We start from the raw sequence: 19,797 nt of genomic DNA, 5'->3' as shown, positions 1-19,797 counted from the left end.
GTTTTCACTATCACTATACGCGTGTGTCGTGTACACACTGTACACGTAAATTGTCCATAACATGGTAACTTGGTAATTTTACTTATCCAACCAATCACAGCAAAGGATTCACGCGAATAATCTTAGACCATGGTAACCAGTAACCATTGAGAAATTATGATATTATCACTTTGTTATCACTGAATGTTGAATCTTTAGCACTTAACATCAGCTAAGTTCGGACATTTTGTGACGTCAGTCGTGTATCGTATGTTGATTTCGTTTTCTGACGACGTTAATGTCTTATCGAACGCTGAAATCCGAATTAATAATTTTATTGTCGTTAATTCTGTACATTTTTAAACATCGTATTTACTACTTTTTACAATACAATAATCATAATAATTTATAATCAAATAATATTATTATATTGTTATTGCACCAACTTCATAAACCGTATCGACTGAGATTTACCTCCATCAAAATATATTGTTGCCGTTTCCGTGAAATCACTGTCGCTGCCCGCCACACTTCGTAAGTGGTAAGTTCAGATCTTCTAGAATGAACAGATTCACGCACAACTATTATTAATGTGTCCATTGTTATCTAGGTTAACCGTTTTCAGTGTTATTGGCCACGGTTTACGTATTTCGTGTATTGTCCATATAATATCATGTGTCCGTAATAGGTAAATATATTCAATAACGACATCATTAAATCATATATCATATTAATCAAATTGTAATGTACGCTACTAAATAGGAGGTATGCTATGTCACTAAACAGTAATCAGTAATATGGTATCAATTATACTATTGCCATGCAATTTCTATTCTAAATTCTAAGCTTAATCGATTTATAAAGTTTAATTTAGCTTGATATAAAATAACGAAATATTGAGATTTCAGTATTTTACTGTACATGCAAAAGATAATTATTTGACATACCTATGTTATAAACTTGTTAATTTTTAACTTTGTTATTATTTAAATAATTAGTTTATTATATGTTTAATCAGCTTTAAAAAAAATGTTTTTACTCAATAAATTGTATTATTTCTGAGAACAATTTATTCTTTAAGATATTATATTTTAATTTATATTGATTAATAACAAATAAGATATTAATAATAATTTATGTTAATATTTTTGTTTCAGATAATTTTATGTTGCATATAAATTGTAATCATTATGCCTTGGTGTGTTGTAATCGGCTGTAGTAACAATTTAAAATCTACAAAGCTTCATGAAAAAGATGTGTCATATCACATATTTCCAAAAAATCCACAACGACGTAATGCTTGGATGAAAAGTATTAAACAACCAATTAAGTTTAATGCAGATTCATCTTATGTCTGCTCTAAACATTTTGCTCCTGATGACTTTGAATGTAACAGTTTAAAAGAACAATTACTTAACATCAAAGTTAAGAGACAACTTAAAAGAACTGGTAAATATGAGTATTTATAATTTATATGTATATTATTTATTTATTTTGTACTACTAATACTTTAAACACAATAACCTATTTCATCAATTTAATATAAATTAGACTCAAGTATGCAAAATTTTTTCAGCTATTCCATCTATTAATATGTCTAATACTTCAGAAGGAGAAAAATTTACAAATGAAGCCGATAAACCAGATACAAGTGTAGGTTTAATAAAATATCAAAATATATATTATTAGTTATTACAATTCTCTATGAGAAAACGTAACATTGTAGCTACTACAAAATGTCAATTTTTGGCATTCACACCAGAAAACTAGAACATTCTTTTTGAATATGTCAGAGCACTTAGATTAACCCACAAGACACAAAACATACATGTTAGAGAATATTTGGTTTCAAGATAGTTAAGATCTTTCATTTATATGTGCAGGAAAGTTATGTTCCCTATAACTAGAGAGTGAATTTTTAGGTTCTTACAAATATTTTTAGTTTAATATAGCTCAACTGGGGTAAATATGGACAACTAATTCAGAATATAATTCATAGAAAACAAAATGTATTTTTTGTGTTATAGTTTATTTTAAAGATCGTAGAATTTTCAGCCTATATTTCATGTTCAAGAATATATTATTGTATTATTTTTTCATTTCCCGACTTGAAATATTATGTCTCATGAAAAAAAATTTTAATTTAAAAATTAAGTGGTTCAATGATATTTTTATAATTGTTAAAACATTTTAATTTGCTAAATTATAGTATATATTTAACATATCCTATTTCTATTGTCGCTAGTCGGGTATACAATTTTTTAAATTATTTGAAGTAAAAAAACATACATACCAATTTGAGGTTTATTAAGAAAATATTTTAAGGTTTTTTAGAGTGTATATTTTAAATTTTAAAGAACCTAATAATCCATTTAGTAACTATAACTATATTCTCATAATTAATCTTTTAAATTAATTATAGTTATTTTTAATTGTAGTTGATCATTTTTGACTTAAAAATGTAAAACATCTAATATTATGTAAATTATTCTCCCCAAATTTAAAAAATACAATTGTTAAATACTTATGATTTAATTTCATTTGTTTTTTTTTTACAGTTAAAAAATTTAAATCAATCAGAGAGACAAAAATATTGTGCTGTTCCCATTTGCAACAACAGTATTGTGTATTCTGGCTCAGATAAGCCAAATAGCAACGGTGAAATTGTGTTTCACAAATTTCCAAGCGATACTGTAATGTTAGAGAAATGGTTGAAGTTCTGTAATATTTATGATTCAATTTCACATGAATATCAAAATGCTCAAATATGTTCAGAGCATTTCAACAAAGACAATTATGAAAACAAATATACTGATGAGGTAAAGTATATTATGATCTGGTATCAATTTCTTATCTAAAATGTAACCTCTTAATATTTTTTTGAAGTCATTGCATCCAATAACAGTATTGAAAAAAGATGCAGTACCAACATTAAATGGTGGAATTAAAATTACAGACATTAAAAATATTGAAGATGAGTTATCAAAGAGAGAGCGTAAAAAACTTGTAGATAAATTGTTGGCAGATTATGAAGAGGAACAAAAAAATGAAAAGAATCATCTGAATGGCATGGTAACAAAGTACCCAGGTTTTTTTTCTCCAAAAATTAATCCAAATGCTAAGCTTGGTGACAAATTAAAATTATTAAAGTCAATGGATAATCCAATAACGTATCCTCCTTCTAAAAAAAGGAAAATATCTACAACAACAAAGTTAAATACAGAACATTTAGAGCCATCATATAATATTAACAAATTAACAGAAAAAATAAATCAAATGGTTCAAGTAACAGCCGTTGAAGGTGGACTTATGTTACATGCACTACCACAAACTGCTAATAATGTATCAAGTCTCCATTTGGAAAAGACTGTTACTGATGATGAAGAAGAAATCATCATTGTAACAGAAGATGAAGCTAGCCTCATAGATCTATCTTCATGTGAAGAAGATAAAGGAAATAACACCGAAGTGATCATAGTCACAGATCCGAAAGAAACCGAAAACACCCTTAAGCAAGTAAAAAGTATACCTAAAAAGTGTTTATCAAATAACGTTTCTGATAGTAGTAATAATAAGTGTAATGTGCACAAATTATTGGGAAAAAATGAAAGTTTATGTACACCTTTGAATACAACTAAAGTTCCACTAACTGTAGATAAGGGATGTCAAGTAACAATTCCATGCTATGGTTGTGAAAATAGAAGTCTTAAAATCAATAAACTTTTAAGAGAGAGAACAAGATTATTAAAAGATCTTAATCAAAATAGTACATGGAAGGATCCAGATGAGATAAACACCTTAAAAAGAATGAATGGTGTTTTGTCCTTACTATTGTTGCAGTGTGTTGGCGAAAGAAATGGTAAAAAGGCTCCATCTATACGCGTAGATTTAGTGCAAGATTCTATTGAGAGAATTGATCGCGGATGGTCAATGCAAGATACATCGGAAACACTATGTCAAGCCTTGAGTATTAATGCTTATGACGAATTTGCGAGAAGGTTTGAAGTGATTAATGAAATATAATGCAAAATGTATCTTATGATAAATTGATCTTTAACTTTAATTTAATTTATGTATAGTGTTTACTAGACAAGTTAATTATTTGGTTAGTTTGCAATGCAAATCTTATAATTATATTTGATTGCAGGGTAATAATGATAATTGTTAATGTATACAAATAATTTCCTATTCAATTACTGAAGTATGCATAATATGGTGAAAAAAATATGTAATTATTTTTATATTTTCCATTAAAAATATATTTTATTATTTAGATGTGTTAGTTAGATACTATAATTAATTGTGTTTTATCTAATGAAATACAAATCCTTTGCTATTAATGATTAATTATGTAATGAATAAAAACTATTGAATCTGTGTTAATTTTTAAGTGTTTAAAATGTACAAGGTATAATAGAAAAAAATCAATAAATATAAATAGCTAATATCAGTACCGTATTTAGGAATTTGACACCAAGGGACAACAAAAATAAAATACGCCTCATTAATCATTATACAAAATACAAATTTAAATTATAAAAAATTAGCTGCCCGGGGAAACAGTACTCTGTAGCTCCCCCCCTAGATATGGCCCTGGCTAATATTATGAACAGTTCTACTGTCCTATATAAAAGAAAAATTTATATATTGATTAGAAAAAAAATATTACAGTTAGTTCTATCAGTTACATAATGTGTCATAGTCTGTTTAACTTAATTCATATGTTTGAAAAACAATTATCATTTTGAAATGAAAAGAGCAAGTACATACTTCATTACTTTATATGTATGACATCTAGTATTTCAGTACTTATTTGATTAACTTACAACCAGAGCTGGGCCGAGGGCCTGACAAGGTGGGCGCATGCCAGGGGCGAAAAATATGGAGTAGAATTGGGGGCGTAAAATTTGATATAATTAAATTTGAAAATCTAGGGAGGAGGGGAGCGCAAATTTTATTTTGCCAGGATTTATTTAGCCCTGCTTACAACCCTTAATTGATAATTGTCTTTTTTAATTATCCCTATTATAATTGTAGAGGTATCTAACCTTTAACCAAAATTCAAAAACAATTAGTAGGTAGTATAACTAATGATATTTCAATTGTTGAATTTTTAAAAGTATTAGGTAAAACTATAACAATAAATTCACAGAAATCCACATAAAAATAAAACAATATAGAGATGTGTGTTATGTATATTATTAAATCATGAATATTTTTTTAAACAATCATTTATTGAATTTATGTTAAGTATAATATTTCACTTGAAAGTCCGTATTGATTTTATTATATTATATCTAAATATAATAATAATAATATAATATTTTAAAATGTAATTATGACTTTAACACAACGTCCAAGTGTTGTTTAACATACGCCAAGGCATTTTTCAATATTTCCAATTCCAGTTGAATCTGAGTATGAGCCAGCTGTTGAAATGTTGACAGATTGTCCTAAAAATAAAATTGTTTATAGTTAATTAAAAATATTTACGATGAAATTTGGAAATAATTTCAAGTTATATTTATATTAATATGATATGAGTAATTTTCACTAATTGATAACTAAAATAAATGACAAATACCTTTTAGCTAAGATATCGGTATCTGAGGGACAAAATTACAAAAAGGTAATCTATAAATATTTTTAAATTACTATTGAAGTATTAATTTGGTAATGAATGTCGAAAATTCAACATAAGTAATTTTCTTAGCCCTCATCTGGAAAAACAAATATAATATAAATGAACTTAACAGTTAATACGAATTGTCAACAATAACGATTAATGTTAATTTTTATTAAATTGAACATACTTATAATACTTATAATTTTCTATTCTTGATATACATTTTAAAATATTTTAACTCTATTCGAACTATTTATAGATACCTATATGGAATATTTAAAGTTTTTAGGTAAGCGCCTACGCTTTCGTTTGTTGTCTTCGTTTATCTACAAACCTACGAAATAGTAAATTTTTGTTCGCATGCAAGTTTTAATATAGTGAGCTGTTAGTTTTAATATTAAAATTAATTGATCTGTTTTTAAACTATTAGGTAAGGACGTTAATTATTTTTGCTTATGCATTGGAAATTTTTTCGTGTTTCAATTTTCGATCAAGTGTGTAAAATAATACAAATTAAATGCTCATATCTCGTTTATAAACATGTCTTTAGGCTGAATAAGAGTTAATTTTTCTGACCAATTATGCGTTAGTCTGTCAGTACTTACCTATGTTGTCCAACCTATGTATAGAAAAATAATTAAACGTGACCAAAGCAAACTCATTTATTGTTATGTAATATCAACTCATTCGTATTTTTTTATATTTTTTTTTGGTATAGCAGATAAATTAAAAACCCTTCTTTATAAATAAAATTGTTTGAAACTTATATTAACTTTGAATTCTGAACGCCAGAAAACATATCGCATTGAGAATTCGATGAGTTTATGACCGGCAAGCCATTCAGTTTATGAACGAATGATTTAAAGCAAGAAAATTAGTATGCAATGTTAAATAATGAATATTATGTACTACAAGGACTAGCAAAAACATATCTAAGGCTAATTGTTTTTCCGAGCAACGGAGAAACATTAAGTTTTATTTTCTTCAAAAAGCTTGAAAAGTGATAAGAAATTCTATTAATTTTTTTATGAGCGTTTTGATCATCAAAATTTGACGATCATCAAAATTCCGACGTGTAGTAAACAATAACGAACTATTAATTAACAGTTTTTGTTCAGTTGATATTATTTTCGTAATATTCGTAGAAACTTGAAGTTAAATGTTCTAAATATTCAGACTAGTTTAAAGCTATTTACTATAGGTATTTTAAATTATCGAATAGTAACTTTGCTTCTCGGTTTTTTGTTTGTATTTAAATTTTTAATGTTGATTTTGATTTTTGGGTAAAAAATGAATAACCATTTCGAGATAGTTTTACGGCCCATAAAGTTGTTAAGCCTACCTCCTCCCTCAAGCAATAAATAATATACCAACGGTAATTGCGTGGCAGGCCACAACCTTATGAAATATAAAAATGATGGAGTGTCTTTACTTAAACCATAATATATAACAAATCAGAACCGTCGAACCGTGTACACGTTCAAAATCACTTAACGTATGCATTAAACACTGTAGGACGTATAGGAAATATACAAAATGCAAACATGTCATATTTAGTTCTCGTACCTATATAATATGCGATCTACATCTACTCACCCAGGACCGTATTGAGGAATTTGACACCAAGGGGCAACAAAAATGAAATACGCCTCATTAATCATTATACGAAATAGAAATTTAAATTATTAAAAAATTAGCCGCCCTCTCCTACTCAGCCACCCGGGGCAACAGTACCCTGTAGCTCCCCCCTAAATACGGTCCTGTACTCACCTGCATACTGAATATTCACAATATTGCAACAGTTAAACCTATATGATGAATAATAATTTTTTTTTTTTTCTAAAACATCGTTTTAATGCCTACATGATACATTTTATGGTGACGAAAGCAGTATATTATACTATTATAATATATCGGACTCGCACTTAAGTACCTACCTGCCTATAACCTATATGTCCTACATAATGTAATATACGCAGTATAACGAGTCTCGTTCAAATGATTTTGTTTGATTTTCAGAAACTTAACGGGTAGGTAGCTTCCTTATCGTGGAAAAAACCTATTTGAATTTCGTTCATTTCTTAAAGGAACACGAACTGTTTTATTTGTTTCTTTTTTCGCATAATAAATTTACCGTCTTAAATATAGGGAATTTAATTAATTTTAAGAGAAAAAGTTTTTATAATTTTTCTATTTTTAATTTAGCCAATATAATAATGAGGTATACAATTAAACCAAGACATGAAAACATACGATCATAATGACAATGTTTACAAAATGTTCAGTAAGTCACGGAGGTCTTATATTGGTCGTGTATAAAATAAACAAATTAAACATTTTTAAAACAAATGAATCATTATACAGGTAATTAAAATAATTAAAAAATTAAAAGTTTATTACTTAAAATTGTATTAAAATTATCTTAAAACCATCGAGGAACGAAAAATGCCTTTTATTTAGGAACAACGAAAGGAACTAGCTAGTTTCTTTAAGCTAGGGACGAGGGAAGATGATTTAGTTCATTTTTAACCAGATGAACGTGTACCTATGTGAAATAATCGCCTTTTTAAAGGAACTTTCCAAGCACTGTCGCGCTGATACTTGATAGTACACATTCATTTGTAAAATATATAATCAATGCAACGCGTAATTATCGATATTAAGTACCTAGCTAGGTAAAAGGTACTTATCCTCGGATATGTAGCCTACATATTGGAAAGTTATACCAGCTATTGCCCACTATACGAGTATTAAAAAGTCGATTTTATTGGCAATAATACTTACAATCGCATACAGTCCCATACAATCGCAACAATTACCAACCCAATACCTACATCTCGTAATGATTTTTATTGATTGTATTGGGTTACTCAAGTCGGTTACAATGTAAGGTACCTATTACAAGTAAATATATACGGTGGTATAGAATAATTGGTTCCAAAACCGCACGAGCTATCAACATTTTAGTTATGGTTTAAGGTTTTCGACGTTTTCGTCAAAAGTACATTCGCACGGTATACTATACGCCCCATTAACACGTAACACTATCAGTAGTATAGTAGTAAGTTGGTATAGGTACCTGTATTATGTAATTAATCGAGCTAGTGAACTTATTGAGCGTTTAAAATTAAATACGGCTCCGGTTTTTGATAATTAAACCTTCGGTGGCATTATTCATAGGTAAGTGCAGTACCTGCCTATATATTTATCATAATTCATATATTTAGCGGGCGTAATAGATTTGAACGGAGCGCTCGGTTGCACAATTTAACCTTTTTAGTACCTGAAAAAACACGACACGATTGCGTACTAATTGAATAAAAGTAATAAATTTACAAATTTTCTTCCGAAAAATGTGTATTAAGAAATTTAAATACGATGGAATATCAATTTATAGTAGCTCGTTATTTGTCAATTGCTATTATTAGGAGTACAAATTAATTTTAGTATAATTAATTTGATACGTTTACTTAATGATAAAAGAAAAGTTATTTAAGAGGGAAAAAATTTTTTTAAATTACATAATTATTTAGGTAGTTACTTGATTTAGTATTAATATATCTATATAATAATCATTATTCATTGACTATAACAGTAATAGGTACATGTAATACATGTACTACTTAACACAAGGTTTTTCATGTATAAACTATAAATTGGTAAATAGGCTAAATCCATCTACGTAGTAAGTACTAAGTATATACATCCTATGTATAGAATATAGCCAGTAAATCGACTCTAAGCACAATATATATACAGATACATATTGAAATCTAAATTTCGTATTGTTTGAACACTGAACATATTATAATATCAATGATATTAATTAAAATTAATAAGACTAACCGTATTTTCCGGTGGTGCTGGATACTGCTTTATCAGCAAATTTATCCTCACTTGCAGGAATTCCCAGCACTTAATCTCAAGGGCAGGATCAAGAGTTCCGTCTAGTAGTGTTAAGTTCAGGCAATGTTTCTCTTCCATTTGTATCCAATTGTCCAAGGTTTCTGACGAACAAAAAATTGTAAACACGTCGTTATTATATTGTAACACATGGCCAAAAGTCGTTAACTCGAGTGTTATAAACGGGAAACATAAGCATCTCGTATCACGCTAACTGTCTCCATCATGGAAAATCATTATATTTAAATATTAAATCACATAATCAACATTAATCTATAAGAAAATTCAAATAAAATAATAAAAATAACACTAATTCCAAAAAAAAAAAAAAAAAAAATGGTTTTTCACAGTTCAATTTTAGAATAATTTGGCAAAATAGCCAAAATATTTTTTATCATATTAATTAAAACATTGAAAAATACATACACTAAAATCAAGTAGGATTTTTTTATAAAAATATATTTACATATAATTGGAGCTTTTATTGCAATTTCCAAAAATTATTTCAATTTTTGAAAAACAATAATTTAGATCTGTAATAGTTCAGCTAATAATTATTATTTCAATATCAAAGTATTAAAATATATCTATATATAAGTACTCGTATATATTTTTAGTCTATCTTTTACATTAAATTTTCTTACAAATGACCTACTAAAACTGCAGTTGTAATCACCAAATAATTAAATATATTGATTTGCTTTATTAAGATACTTTGGTGAAGAAAGTTTTGGACCAAACTGTATGTTAATAAATATATTTAATGTATTGTTTATCCAAAAAAAAAAAAAAAAAAAAAAATGGAGAATTTATAGAACTCTATTAACTAATAGGTATTTTAAAACAGAAATTTTAATATCAACATAAAAGGGAATAAAACTCGTCCACCAAAGAAGTAGTCAAATACTGCGATAACCACTATATATGTGATTTACGCATGATTTATACACTACTGTGGTTAATGAATAAAAAATATGTATAAAAAAAAAAATGCACATGACATTTTTCCATTTTGTTCGCAGAATCTAAAACTTGTATTAATAATAATTTACCCGCAGTGGTGTTTTGGTAAATATATATATGGGTATACGCACTAACAATATAGGGATGTAACCTAAAAATATTTCTCCCTCGACAATTTTATCTCCCACTGCTCGAACAAAATTAATTAGTCCTTAATACGTTTAGAATTTATAGGTAACTAATATTACGATCAAATTATATCATCGTATATAACGTGCTATTACAATTGAATTAGTCCATAATAGTTTTTAACATTATTTTATTAATTTTATTAATAATATAACAATATAAAATAAAACAAAATCAACTCGAATATAAAAAATAAAAATATTATGTTAAATAATAACATTAATATTATACAATCTATAGAATTTCCCACAAAGATTTTTAGTATTCAACATTGGGTTCATCGGTGTTCAATATTTTTAAATATCTACTTTAATAGATAAATAATAATACATGATAACCATAGACCTTATCAGGTCTATGGTCATAACGAGTAAAGTTTTTTTTTTCTATGAACTTTATTAAATACATTTAAATCTTATTTGGTTTTCTGGTTATTTTAGGAGCGTATACACGCAAAATAAGATTTTACATTGGGTATACGCCGAAAATCGAAAATCTGCTGATGGGTATACCTACGGCATATACCCGCGTCCCCGTACCAATACACCTCTGATCATACCGAAAACCTAAGCCTGTGCGCATGCGTGGTATACGTACTTTGGTCCATGTTGAAGATGCGGACGAACGCGAGGAGCTTTCCGTCGACGGGAAACGGGCCGGGCGTGATGTAGAACTCGGCGAGGGCGGGCAATGAGAGCGTCTGGAGCAGGCGGTACCGGAGCGAGTAGAGCGGGTCAGACCGGGAGACGCCTAACCGTATCTTGACGGCGTCGTGTTCGTTGTCCGGGTACACGAACCCGTTGTGCACCAAAAAGTCGGCGTTTGTGCGCACTCCGTAGAATATGTACACTTGGTCGTCGGCCGAGTAGTCTCCGTCAGCGTAGCACACGCACATGTTGCTTGACTTGACATAATCGGTCGACAGCTGTAGTATATCAAGCACCACCAATGAAAAAATCATATTATTACACGGTGCAGTATTATTATCGTTAGCCAAGTTAACCACTCCGTGTTTTTATAAGCGCTCTCTGGTAACTGATTTCGTTCGAATACACCGATTTTTAGAATTTTTTACTTCATAATAAAACATATATAAGTATATTAGATACCCATAGGCGCAGTATGAGTTTTTTACTTGGAGGAGCTTTACATGTTTAAATGAAAGAGGCAAAGGGCTAGTTTTAATATTGGAGTGTTTATAGGCCCTCCCAAATTGCGCCTTTGGGCGTACCTATTCTATACATATGAATGTGTATATGATGCATTATGCCTATATAATTAGTATAATATAATTATTAAGACCATACTTTCAAATATTCGACATAATATACAATATGTAGACTGTGACGACACAAACCTTTTTCCTTCAATTCATGCATTATTACATACATCCCTTTTTATAAAAACTATTAAGCCCGACTGATGTTGATTTATTTTTGAAAATCTCAATTCGCATATTTGATATAGTAGGTATACCTATTATTTTATACACTTATTATATTTTATGTAGATACCTAACCTGGGTTAGGTACCTACTAAGGATAATCTGGGCCATGATTTTCGGATGACTAATGATAACTTACTAGAGTCTGTTGCTCTGTTTACCATTTAAATATAATATTTTTTTAAATGTGGTACATTATTGGTTTGAATACATGATTCAAACATAATTGAAAAAAATTAACTTGATTAGATGATAATATTATTATACATATTATTATTATTTAATCGATTAAGAGGATGTAACAATTTAATTTCTTCTCTCTGTCTCACAAGTGCGTAAATAGCTGCAAATTTACATTCAACATGTTTACCTTTGTTAGTTTAAGAATTGGAGTGAATCGATTGATAATGAAACTTTATGGTAAGAACATTATTTGTGTTAGTATGTAGATTTTTATGATGTTTCAGTTTTTAAGTGAGTTATGATTATTTTTAATGTACGTTATATTATACAGGGTGATTTTTTTTATCATGAACCACTCATTATTTCAAAAAGTATCAATGTTTTTGAAAATATTTTTTATCCTTATAATTTTTTAAGTTTCTTACTTTTTTGAATGACAACCTAGAGTTTTAATTTCATATTCCAAAGCAGAATATTTTTCTAAGTATTTTGATACGTAAAAATCGAATTTTGGACGAGTAGTTTATGAGTTATAAGTTATAAGTATTTAAAGTTTTGATTGGCGGAGTGAGGTGGTACGGGGTTACCCCGCAAAATGTTTGTTCACTACTCCGCTTGTCTAAACTTAAAATACTTATAACTCATCAACTACTCGTCCAAAATTCGATTTTTACGTATCAAAATACTTGGAAAAATATTCTGCTTTGGAATATGAAATTAAAACTCTAGGTTGTCATTCAAAAAAGTAAGAAACTTAAAAAATTATAAGGATAAAAAATATTTAAAAACATCATTTTTAAATAAAAACGATGTTTTTTTAATAACATGAAACTTTCTAAAAAAAAATTTTCAAAAACATTGATACTTTTTGAAATAATGAGTGGTTCATGATAAAAAAATCACCCTGTACGCAAAACTTCATAAAAAAGATTGAAATATCGTAATTTGCTATGTTTTGCACTTAAAAGACGGATACAACAAATGCCAGAGTCCTCTCAACATTTATCTTATTAATTTGAAAGTTAAATCTATTATTGTCGTTAACAGTTACATAAAGTAGAATGACTAGAAACATTAACATTCAAAAAAAAAAAAATTGTATCACCACAAGTCTCTGAATGCCGTATAAATATTTGAAAATATGGTCTTTAAGGAACCTTTTTAGAAATTCTGTAAATCAAAAATTAAATAAGTGACAGGATTAACATTAGTATGCTTACATAATATAAGACATCACCTTGTATTAATGCATTACGTGTAGGTACCATGTACATAGTACATTGTACAAGATGAATTTTATAACCGAATGACCCATAGCCATACGGGTAAATACGAAAAAAATAAGTCCCACCGTAACAGGTATACATGTGCCATAAACTTAAAAAAAGGTAAATACTAAGTATACAGGCCGGAAGAGTTGTTATGTTGTGATACTAAAAAATAACCTCAAAATACATCTGAATGTGGTCACCGCCATTGCATCACGCCACTACTGCGTAAAATACATAAAATAGCACAGAAAATCTAAGGTACTTAATTTTGAATCGGGTAGGTTATAACTTGGGTTAGACCTATATGGCTATATATATATATATACATATAAATAGTTTGAATTTCATTCTACTCAGGTACTCAACACTATGTCCCATAATAATAATACCAAACACGTATGTACAATGTACACATACTTAAATATTTTGCTAAACGAGATAAATTCTTTAATGACAATAAATTTGCAAATTTTTGTGATTTAAAGACGCAAGTACGTTAATTTGTTGTGTATTCAGTACATTGTCACTCGTTTTTGGCTTCCAAATTTCCACCGAAAATAGTAGCCGGGCGACTCAATTCCCTCAAACCCAAAGATCGAGTTATGTCTATAACGAGTACAAAATGACTTAATATATAATGATGATTTGTATGAAAATTGACCTCGTCGCGGTTATGATAGCCGCGAGTAAAGCCATAACGTATACACTGCTTGCTCGCCATGAAATAGCCATATACCTCGTCACAAAAAAAAAAAACAAATTTATTTCACAATAAAACCATTTTTATATGTATAATAGGTATATACGAATAAATAGTAAAAAATCAGTTCGACTTTGAATTGAAGTTTGTGGTTTGAAAAAAAAATACATTGTCTTATACTTGTCATTATAAATCAGTCAACCGTATTTATATTATATTATAAAAAAAATAGGTAGGTATTGTTTAACATTAAATGAATATGAATATGAGACAAAAACAAACACACGTCCTCGGTCGAATTTTAAATTTAAAAAACGTGCTGAGTTAGGATGCAATCACATACTTTAAAAACATTTTGGAGGTTAATCCCAAATCAAAAAGATTTTTACTGTTCGCCCCGAAGTGGTAAAGGTATTGATATCTTGAGGACGTCTAACCCGCATGTGTTGTCTCCGTCTTACACACGTACCACCTAGCAAAGTAGCAAATAGGGTATTGTCAGTTTTGATATAAGAGTGAATCCCACCTATTATCAAACTTATAGGTAGCAACATTATCTGTGTTCTCTCGTTGGTTTTTTACGATATTTTAATTTTTAAGTGAGTTATGAACATATTAAAATATTCATAATTTACATACCCATAACTCACTTAAAAATTAAAATATCGAACAAAACCAACGAGAGAACACAGATAATGTTGCTACCTAAAAGTTTGATGATAGGTGGATTCACTCTAATATCAAAACTGACAATACCCTATTGAAACTAGCGAACGAACATTTCCAATGCCATACGTGTGTAAGACGGAAGCAACACATGCGAGTGCGACGTCCTCTTAATTAAAATTTTAAAATTTACACAACCACAAATAATAATACAGTTACTTACTCTTCCGCTGCGGTGGTTGAACATGTCCCAAAGTGGTATGAGTGCACTGACATTTTCGGACGGGTTATCAGAGCTGGGAACTGTATTTTGGCGTGACATTAGCGTTGATACTGCCCACCTAGAACAATAAGCATAAAATACAATTGCAGACTACTAATTTTTAATCTTTATATTTCAGAATAAAAAAATTAACTATAAAATTATATTATATATTATATTAAATTACTATATACAAGGAGAGACGTGTAATATTTCGATTTAAATTGAAAATTTTTTCTGAAACAGTCTCTATAAAAATAACACAGTTTATACAACAAGTAAGTGATGATTATTGCGATTATGGTGATTTGTTTGCAGATCTAATATAAAAAAATATAAAACTGTCCAATCACAATATAAATCCTATGATCGATGGATATTATTTGTTATCTGTCACCCAATTTTCCATAGCCCGGCAAGTCTAGAGAAACGATATTTTAGGTTCACACGATAAACCATCTATACCCAATACCCACATCTACATTTCTACACATAATGCTATGTATAATAATAAATTAATAAAAGTAACAGGAGTTATAGCGGAAATCTATTAAACTGCCTATATAGGTAACTAGTCTTTTCTGGTCTAGTTCCTACTTCACGTAAAGTGCGACAGAGTGAGCGGAAACAGCAGGCTCAGCGAGCTTAGATCCTAACTGTGTACTAAAAAATATTTTTCAGATGAGCTCATGTAATTTTGGAGTGAATAATGGAAAAAAATTATATACATTTATAACTTGGTAATAATCGTTGTTGAATATTTTAATAAGAAAATATAAACTAATAATTCATAAAGTAGTCACTCGAGAATTCAAAATTCAAAGGATCGAGGTAAAAATTTGATTTATAGAGGCTTTCGATTTACCGAGTGTTCGAATTAATTCAAATAAAAAAGAGGTGAAAAATTGTATGTATGTACATTGTACATATATTACATTAATTTATTATAGATACATATTATTATACATTACATATTAAAGAAATTTTTTATTTTTTTTTTATATAATAAACTGCTGGCCACAAACTGGTATAGCGTTGTCTAACTACTCTAACTTACTGATAGCAAGATTTTGATTCGAATTATAGAGGTTCGTGGAATAAAATTTAGTTCGATTTAAGGAGTTTTTCGAATTATCGAGTGACTAGTACTGTACTAGAATATTAATAAGTATTTCTATTTGATCTGCTATTTTTTTCATTCATATAAAAAGTATGACGTAACATTATAATTCATAACACGCGCAAAGTGTTGTATGGAAGATAAATAATAATATCCTCCAAAATAATATAATTGCACATATATTATACAAAAATAAAAATAAATAAATTAACTAATATTACGGACCAACTGGAGGAAAAAGCTACCATTTCTGGGTAACCTTACTTGAGTCATGACACATAAAATATAAAACATTTAAAATAATGCCATAAGTGTTAGGTCAAATGATAATCGTTGAACTACAAAGCAATATTTTTATTTATGATGAAAATGTTAATTAAAACACACTTTGTTCGAGCATTAAGACATACGCGTTAACAATGAACCCGTATAGAGTTGGTAAGTAGATCAAATCTACTACAAAATATTAATACAAATCTACTCCACTTACCTATGTCTTTTGTGTATTCCTACTGGCTACCGTATATCATAAAACGTTAGGGATAACTGTAAATTCGCCTAAAGAATTTAAATTAAAATACTTCTAAGATTCATTATCAGTTGTATAAACCATTATATAAATATCTATTGTCACATGTAATATAAATATTATACACTGGATGAATATTTTAACAGTAATCTGTTATTATCTCCAGAAGTATTTAAGTTTTAGATTCTGAACGAAGTTGATTTTACAATGCTGTGTGTTTTTTCTTGTGTCTGTGTACAGCATAACTAGTCGAAATAATGCTTCAATTTCAAACTTTGGGGGTGGTTTCCGATGGGAAATCGAATATCCTCGGTGCATTATAGAGGTAAAAAGTAAACATTTCCTAACAGTTTTCAAAAAAATCGAGAAATACAAAAAAAAAATGACAGAAAAACGGGAATTTTTACGCAAAACCAGTTTTCGACCAAATCGATTTTTTTATATGGTTGTAATTCAAACACTAATCACTGTAAATACTTGAAATTTTTACCAAATGTTTATGTTAGTGATATCTATATACAGTTTAATTTAAAAAAAAATTTGACTTTTTTTGAGTTATTTATAGACCACTGAAATTTTCAATTTTTTTGAGAATTTTTTGTTGAAGTGCCGGTAAAAAAATGTTGGACGACCAAAAAAACTTGAAAATTTAATACATGGTTCCTTATGAGTTGTTCTTATTGTAGCTAAAAAAAATTAAAAATCGTAAGTCACAATTTTTTTTAATAAGTTTTAATAAGAAAAATCTTAAGTACGTTTGAATTTTAAATTTTTACGAAATAGCGTAACGATAACGATTTATCCTCAAACGATTTTAAATATTTGTTATTATTCAAAAAGTATAAGTCGTAGATACTTGAAAATTTTATCAGGTATTTAGATTGGCATTTTCTTTACATGATTTAATTTGCAAAATATTTTGACTTTTTGAGATATTTATAGACAACTGAAATTTTCAATTTTTCTGAAAATTTTTTTTTGAAGTGTCGATAAAATTTTTTTGGCCATATCAAAATACTTGAAAATTTAATACAAAGTTTCTCATAAGTTATTCTTATAGTGATTAAAAAATTATAAGAATTCATAGCCGCAATTTTTTTTTATTAGCATTTGAAGTTCAAATATTGACAAAAATTCGTCAAAACCAAGAATATTTGAATATTTTTTTTTATGCCTGTCATCTCGTTTTGGGGCAGTAAAAGTGCTTCGATTTTTGACTTCAGTACCTTATTCGATCAGAAAGTGAAACTAGTTGGTATTTTGGTAGTCAAAAGTAAAAAATTCTTAATATTTTTCTAAATAATTGGGATAAACAAACTAAAAATTAAGGGAAAAACGGGAAATTTTACGCACAATCAGTTTTCGACAAAATCTGTTTTGATTATTGATGTAACTTTAAAACAACCAGTGATATATGAAATTTTCACCGAATGTTTTTATAAATATATTCTATCCGCCATGAAATTTTCAAAAATGTTTGACTTATGTTGTACTATTCATAGGTATATGCAATTTTCGATCATTATTAGTTTTTTTTAAAATTAATATCCATACAAATTTATTTTTTGGGTAGAAAATATTGAAGATTTAATACAAGGCTCTTAACATATTGTTACAATAGCAGTTGAAAAATAAAAGAAATTTATAGTCACAATTTTTTTTTATAAGCATTCAAATTTTGAATTTTGACAAAATACGCAATAATCACAAAAATTCGCAAATTGTTTTAAGCTAGAAATTCATAAAAAATTTTCTTTTCAAATCTTAGATTTGAAAATTTAATACAAGATTCCTTACAAATTTATCAATCTTTATCACAAAAAAAAATGTCCACCGGAAATTCAAATTAAATTTTTATTAGCATTTGAATTTCAAATATTGACAAAAATTCGTCAAAACCATGACTATTTGCAAATTATTTTGTAGCTCAAAATTCATAATATTGTTTGTATTTATATCTAAGGTTATAAAATTTAACACTAAGTTTTCCATAAGTTTTGCTTCAAATAGTTATAGAGAAAATTATAGTCATTATAGGAAAAATTTTAAGTGCGTTTGAATTTTAAATTTTTTCAAAATAGCGAAACAACAACGATTTATCCTCAAACCAGGTATATGTATATCTATGATAATATAAGGTATTATGAATTATGATAACTACATGCAATGTTTTTGGAAAAATTGATTAAACACGCCTTATGCAAAATGCGTCTTAATTGAAAAATAAAATATTTGTTTCAAAATAGAATATATGACAATATTTAAATATAATATAACCTAGACTAACAAATCATCTCCGTTCAGAATCGTTTTTCGTATACAATGATACCTATCATTGCATTCAAATTTAATCCCACCCATTACAGTAACCTACTGTACAGTAGAGCGACATCCACGACTTACCCGCCTTTTTTATTTTTAAAATTAAATTGTTTATACATAAAAAACGAATTTTAAACGAGTATAGGTAGTTAATTTATTGCATAATTTAAAATGTTCGGATAATTTTAAGTATTCTGACATAGGTAGTAGGGGGGGATCTTTCTGTATGTCATATTAATCCACTCAACTAAATTTTAAAAATAGATAGTTACTTTTAGAATAGTTAAATTAACTAATCGTTAAAAATTATATTTTTATACAGTTTTTAGAAAAATGTTCTGCTTTAGAATGTGAATCTAAAAATATTGGTTTATAATGATTTCAAATAACATAAAATATTAATTAAAATATATTAATTCAACTAGTTAAACCCGTGGAATTTGTAGTCCGTTTAAAATCCTATAGCTACCTCAACCTCTTATATGTCTCAAATTGTGTGTTAAATTCGTTTCCTGTGATTATGCTAGCATATATTATTTTTATACATACAGATATAAGTAATAATCTTAAAACGATATTCAATTTAGTTTATCATTATGTAATTTCTTTCGTTTAATCGAGAAAAGTCTGACAGTTCAAA

General features: G+C 28.1%; 2 protein-coding genes across 4 annotated transcripts in view; one reads left to right on the top strand and one right to left on the bottom strand.

Moving 5' to 3' along the window:
* Nucleotides 1-219: 219 nt before the first annotated feature.
* Nucleotides 220-4,254, top strand: LOC107166661 (uncharacterized). 3 transcript variants are annotated; one of them, XM_015515419.2, is made up of 6 exons: nucleotides 220-520; nucleotides 590-744; nucleotides 1,137-1,428; nucleotides 1,556-1,632; nucleotides 2,538-2,798; nucleotides 2,866-4,254. In XM_015515419.2, exons 3-6 carry the CDS (start codon nucleotides 1,170-1,172, stop codon nucleotides 4,000-4,002), a joined length of 1,734 nt encoding a protein of 577 aa, XP_015370905.2. In that variant the 5' UTR covers nucleotides 220-520; nucleotides 590-744; nucleotides 1,137-1,169; the 3' UTR covers nucleotides 4,003-4,254. The 3 variants fall into 3 exon arrangements, with proteins under 3 accessions (XP_015370905.2, XP_015370906.2, XP_089077567.1); XM_089221441.1 differs by having other exon boundaries at nucleotides 221-520; nucleotides 590-667; XM_015515420.2 differs by lacking the exon at nucleotides 590-744.
* Nucleotides 4,255-5,156: 902 nt separating this feature from the next.
* Nucleotides 5,157-19,797, bottom strand: part of LOC107166664 (actin-histidine N-methyltransferase-like) — a 38,761-nt gene continuing 24,120 nt past the window's right edge. Inside the window, exons 6-9 of the mRNA XM_089221442.1 lie at nucleotides 15,148-15,265; nucleotides 11,258-11,585; nucleotides 9,452-9,612; nucleotides 5,157-5,432 (exon numbers count right to left, since the gene is read on the bottom strand). Of these exons, the coding sequence (XP_089077568.1) occupies nucleotides 5,316-5,432; nucleotides 9,452-9,612; nucleotides 11,258-11,585; nucleotides 15,148-15,265 (724 nt within the window). The 3' untranslated portion in view covers nucleotides 5,157-5,315. The remainder of the gene's footprint in view (nucleotides 5,433-9,451; nucleotides 9,613-11,257; nucleotides 11,586-15,147; nucleotides 15,266-19,797) is intronic.

Source organism: Diuraphis noxia, unplaced genomic scaffold (genome assembly GCF_037042655.1).
Source record: "Diuraphis noxia isolate RWA-SAM2 unplaced genomic scaffold, SU_Dnox_SAM2 contig0002, whole genome shotgun sequence".
NCBI lineage: Eukaryota > Metazoa > Arthropoda > Insecta > Hemiptera > Aphididae > Diuraphis > Diuraphis noxia.
Note: the sequence above shows the minus strand (reverse complement) of the source record. Positions and strands in the feature narration are given on the sequence as shown.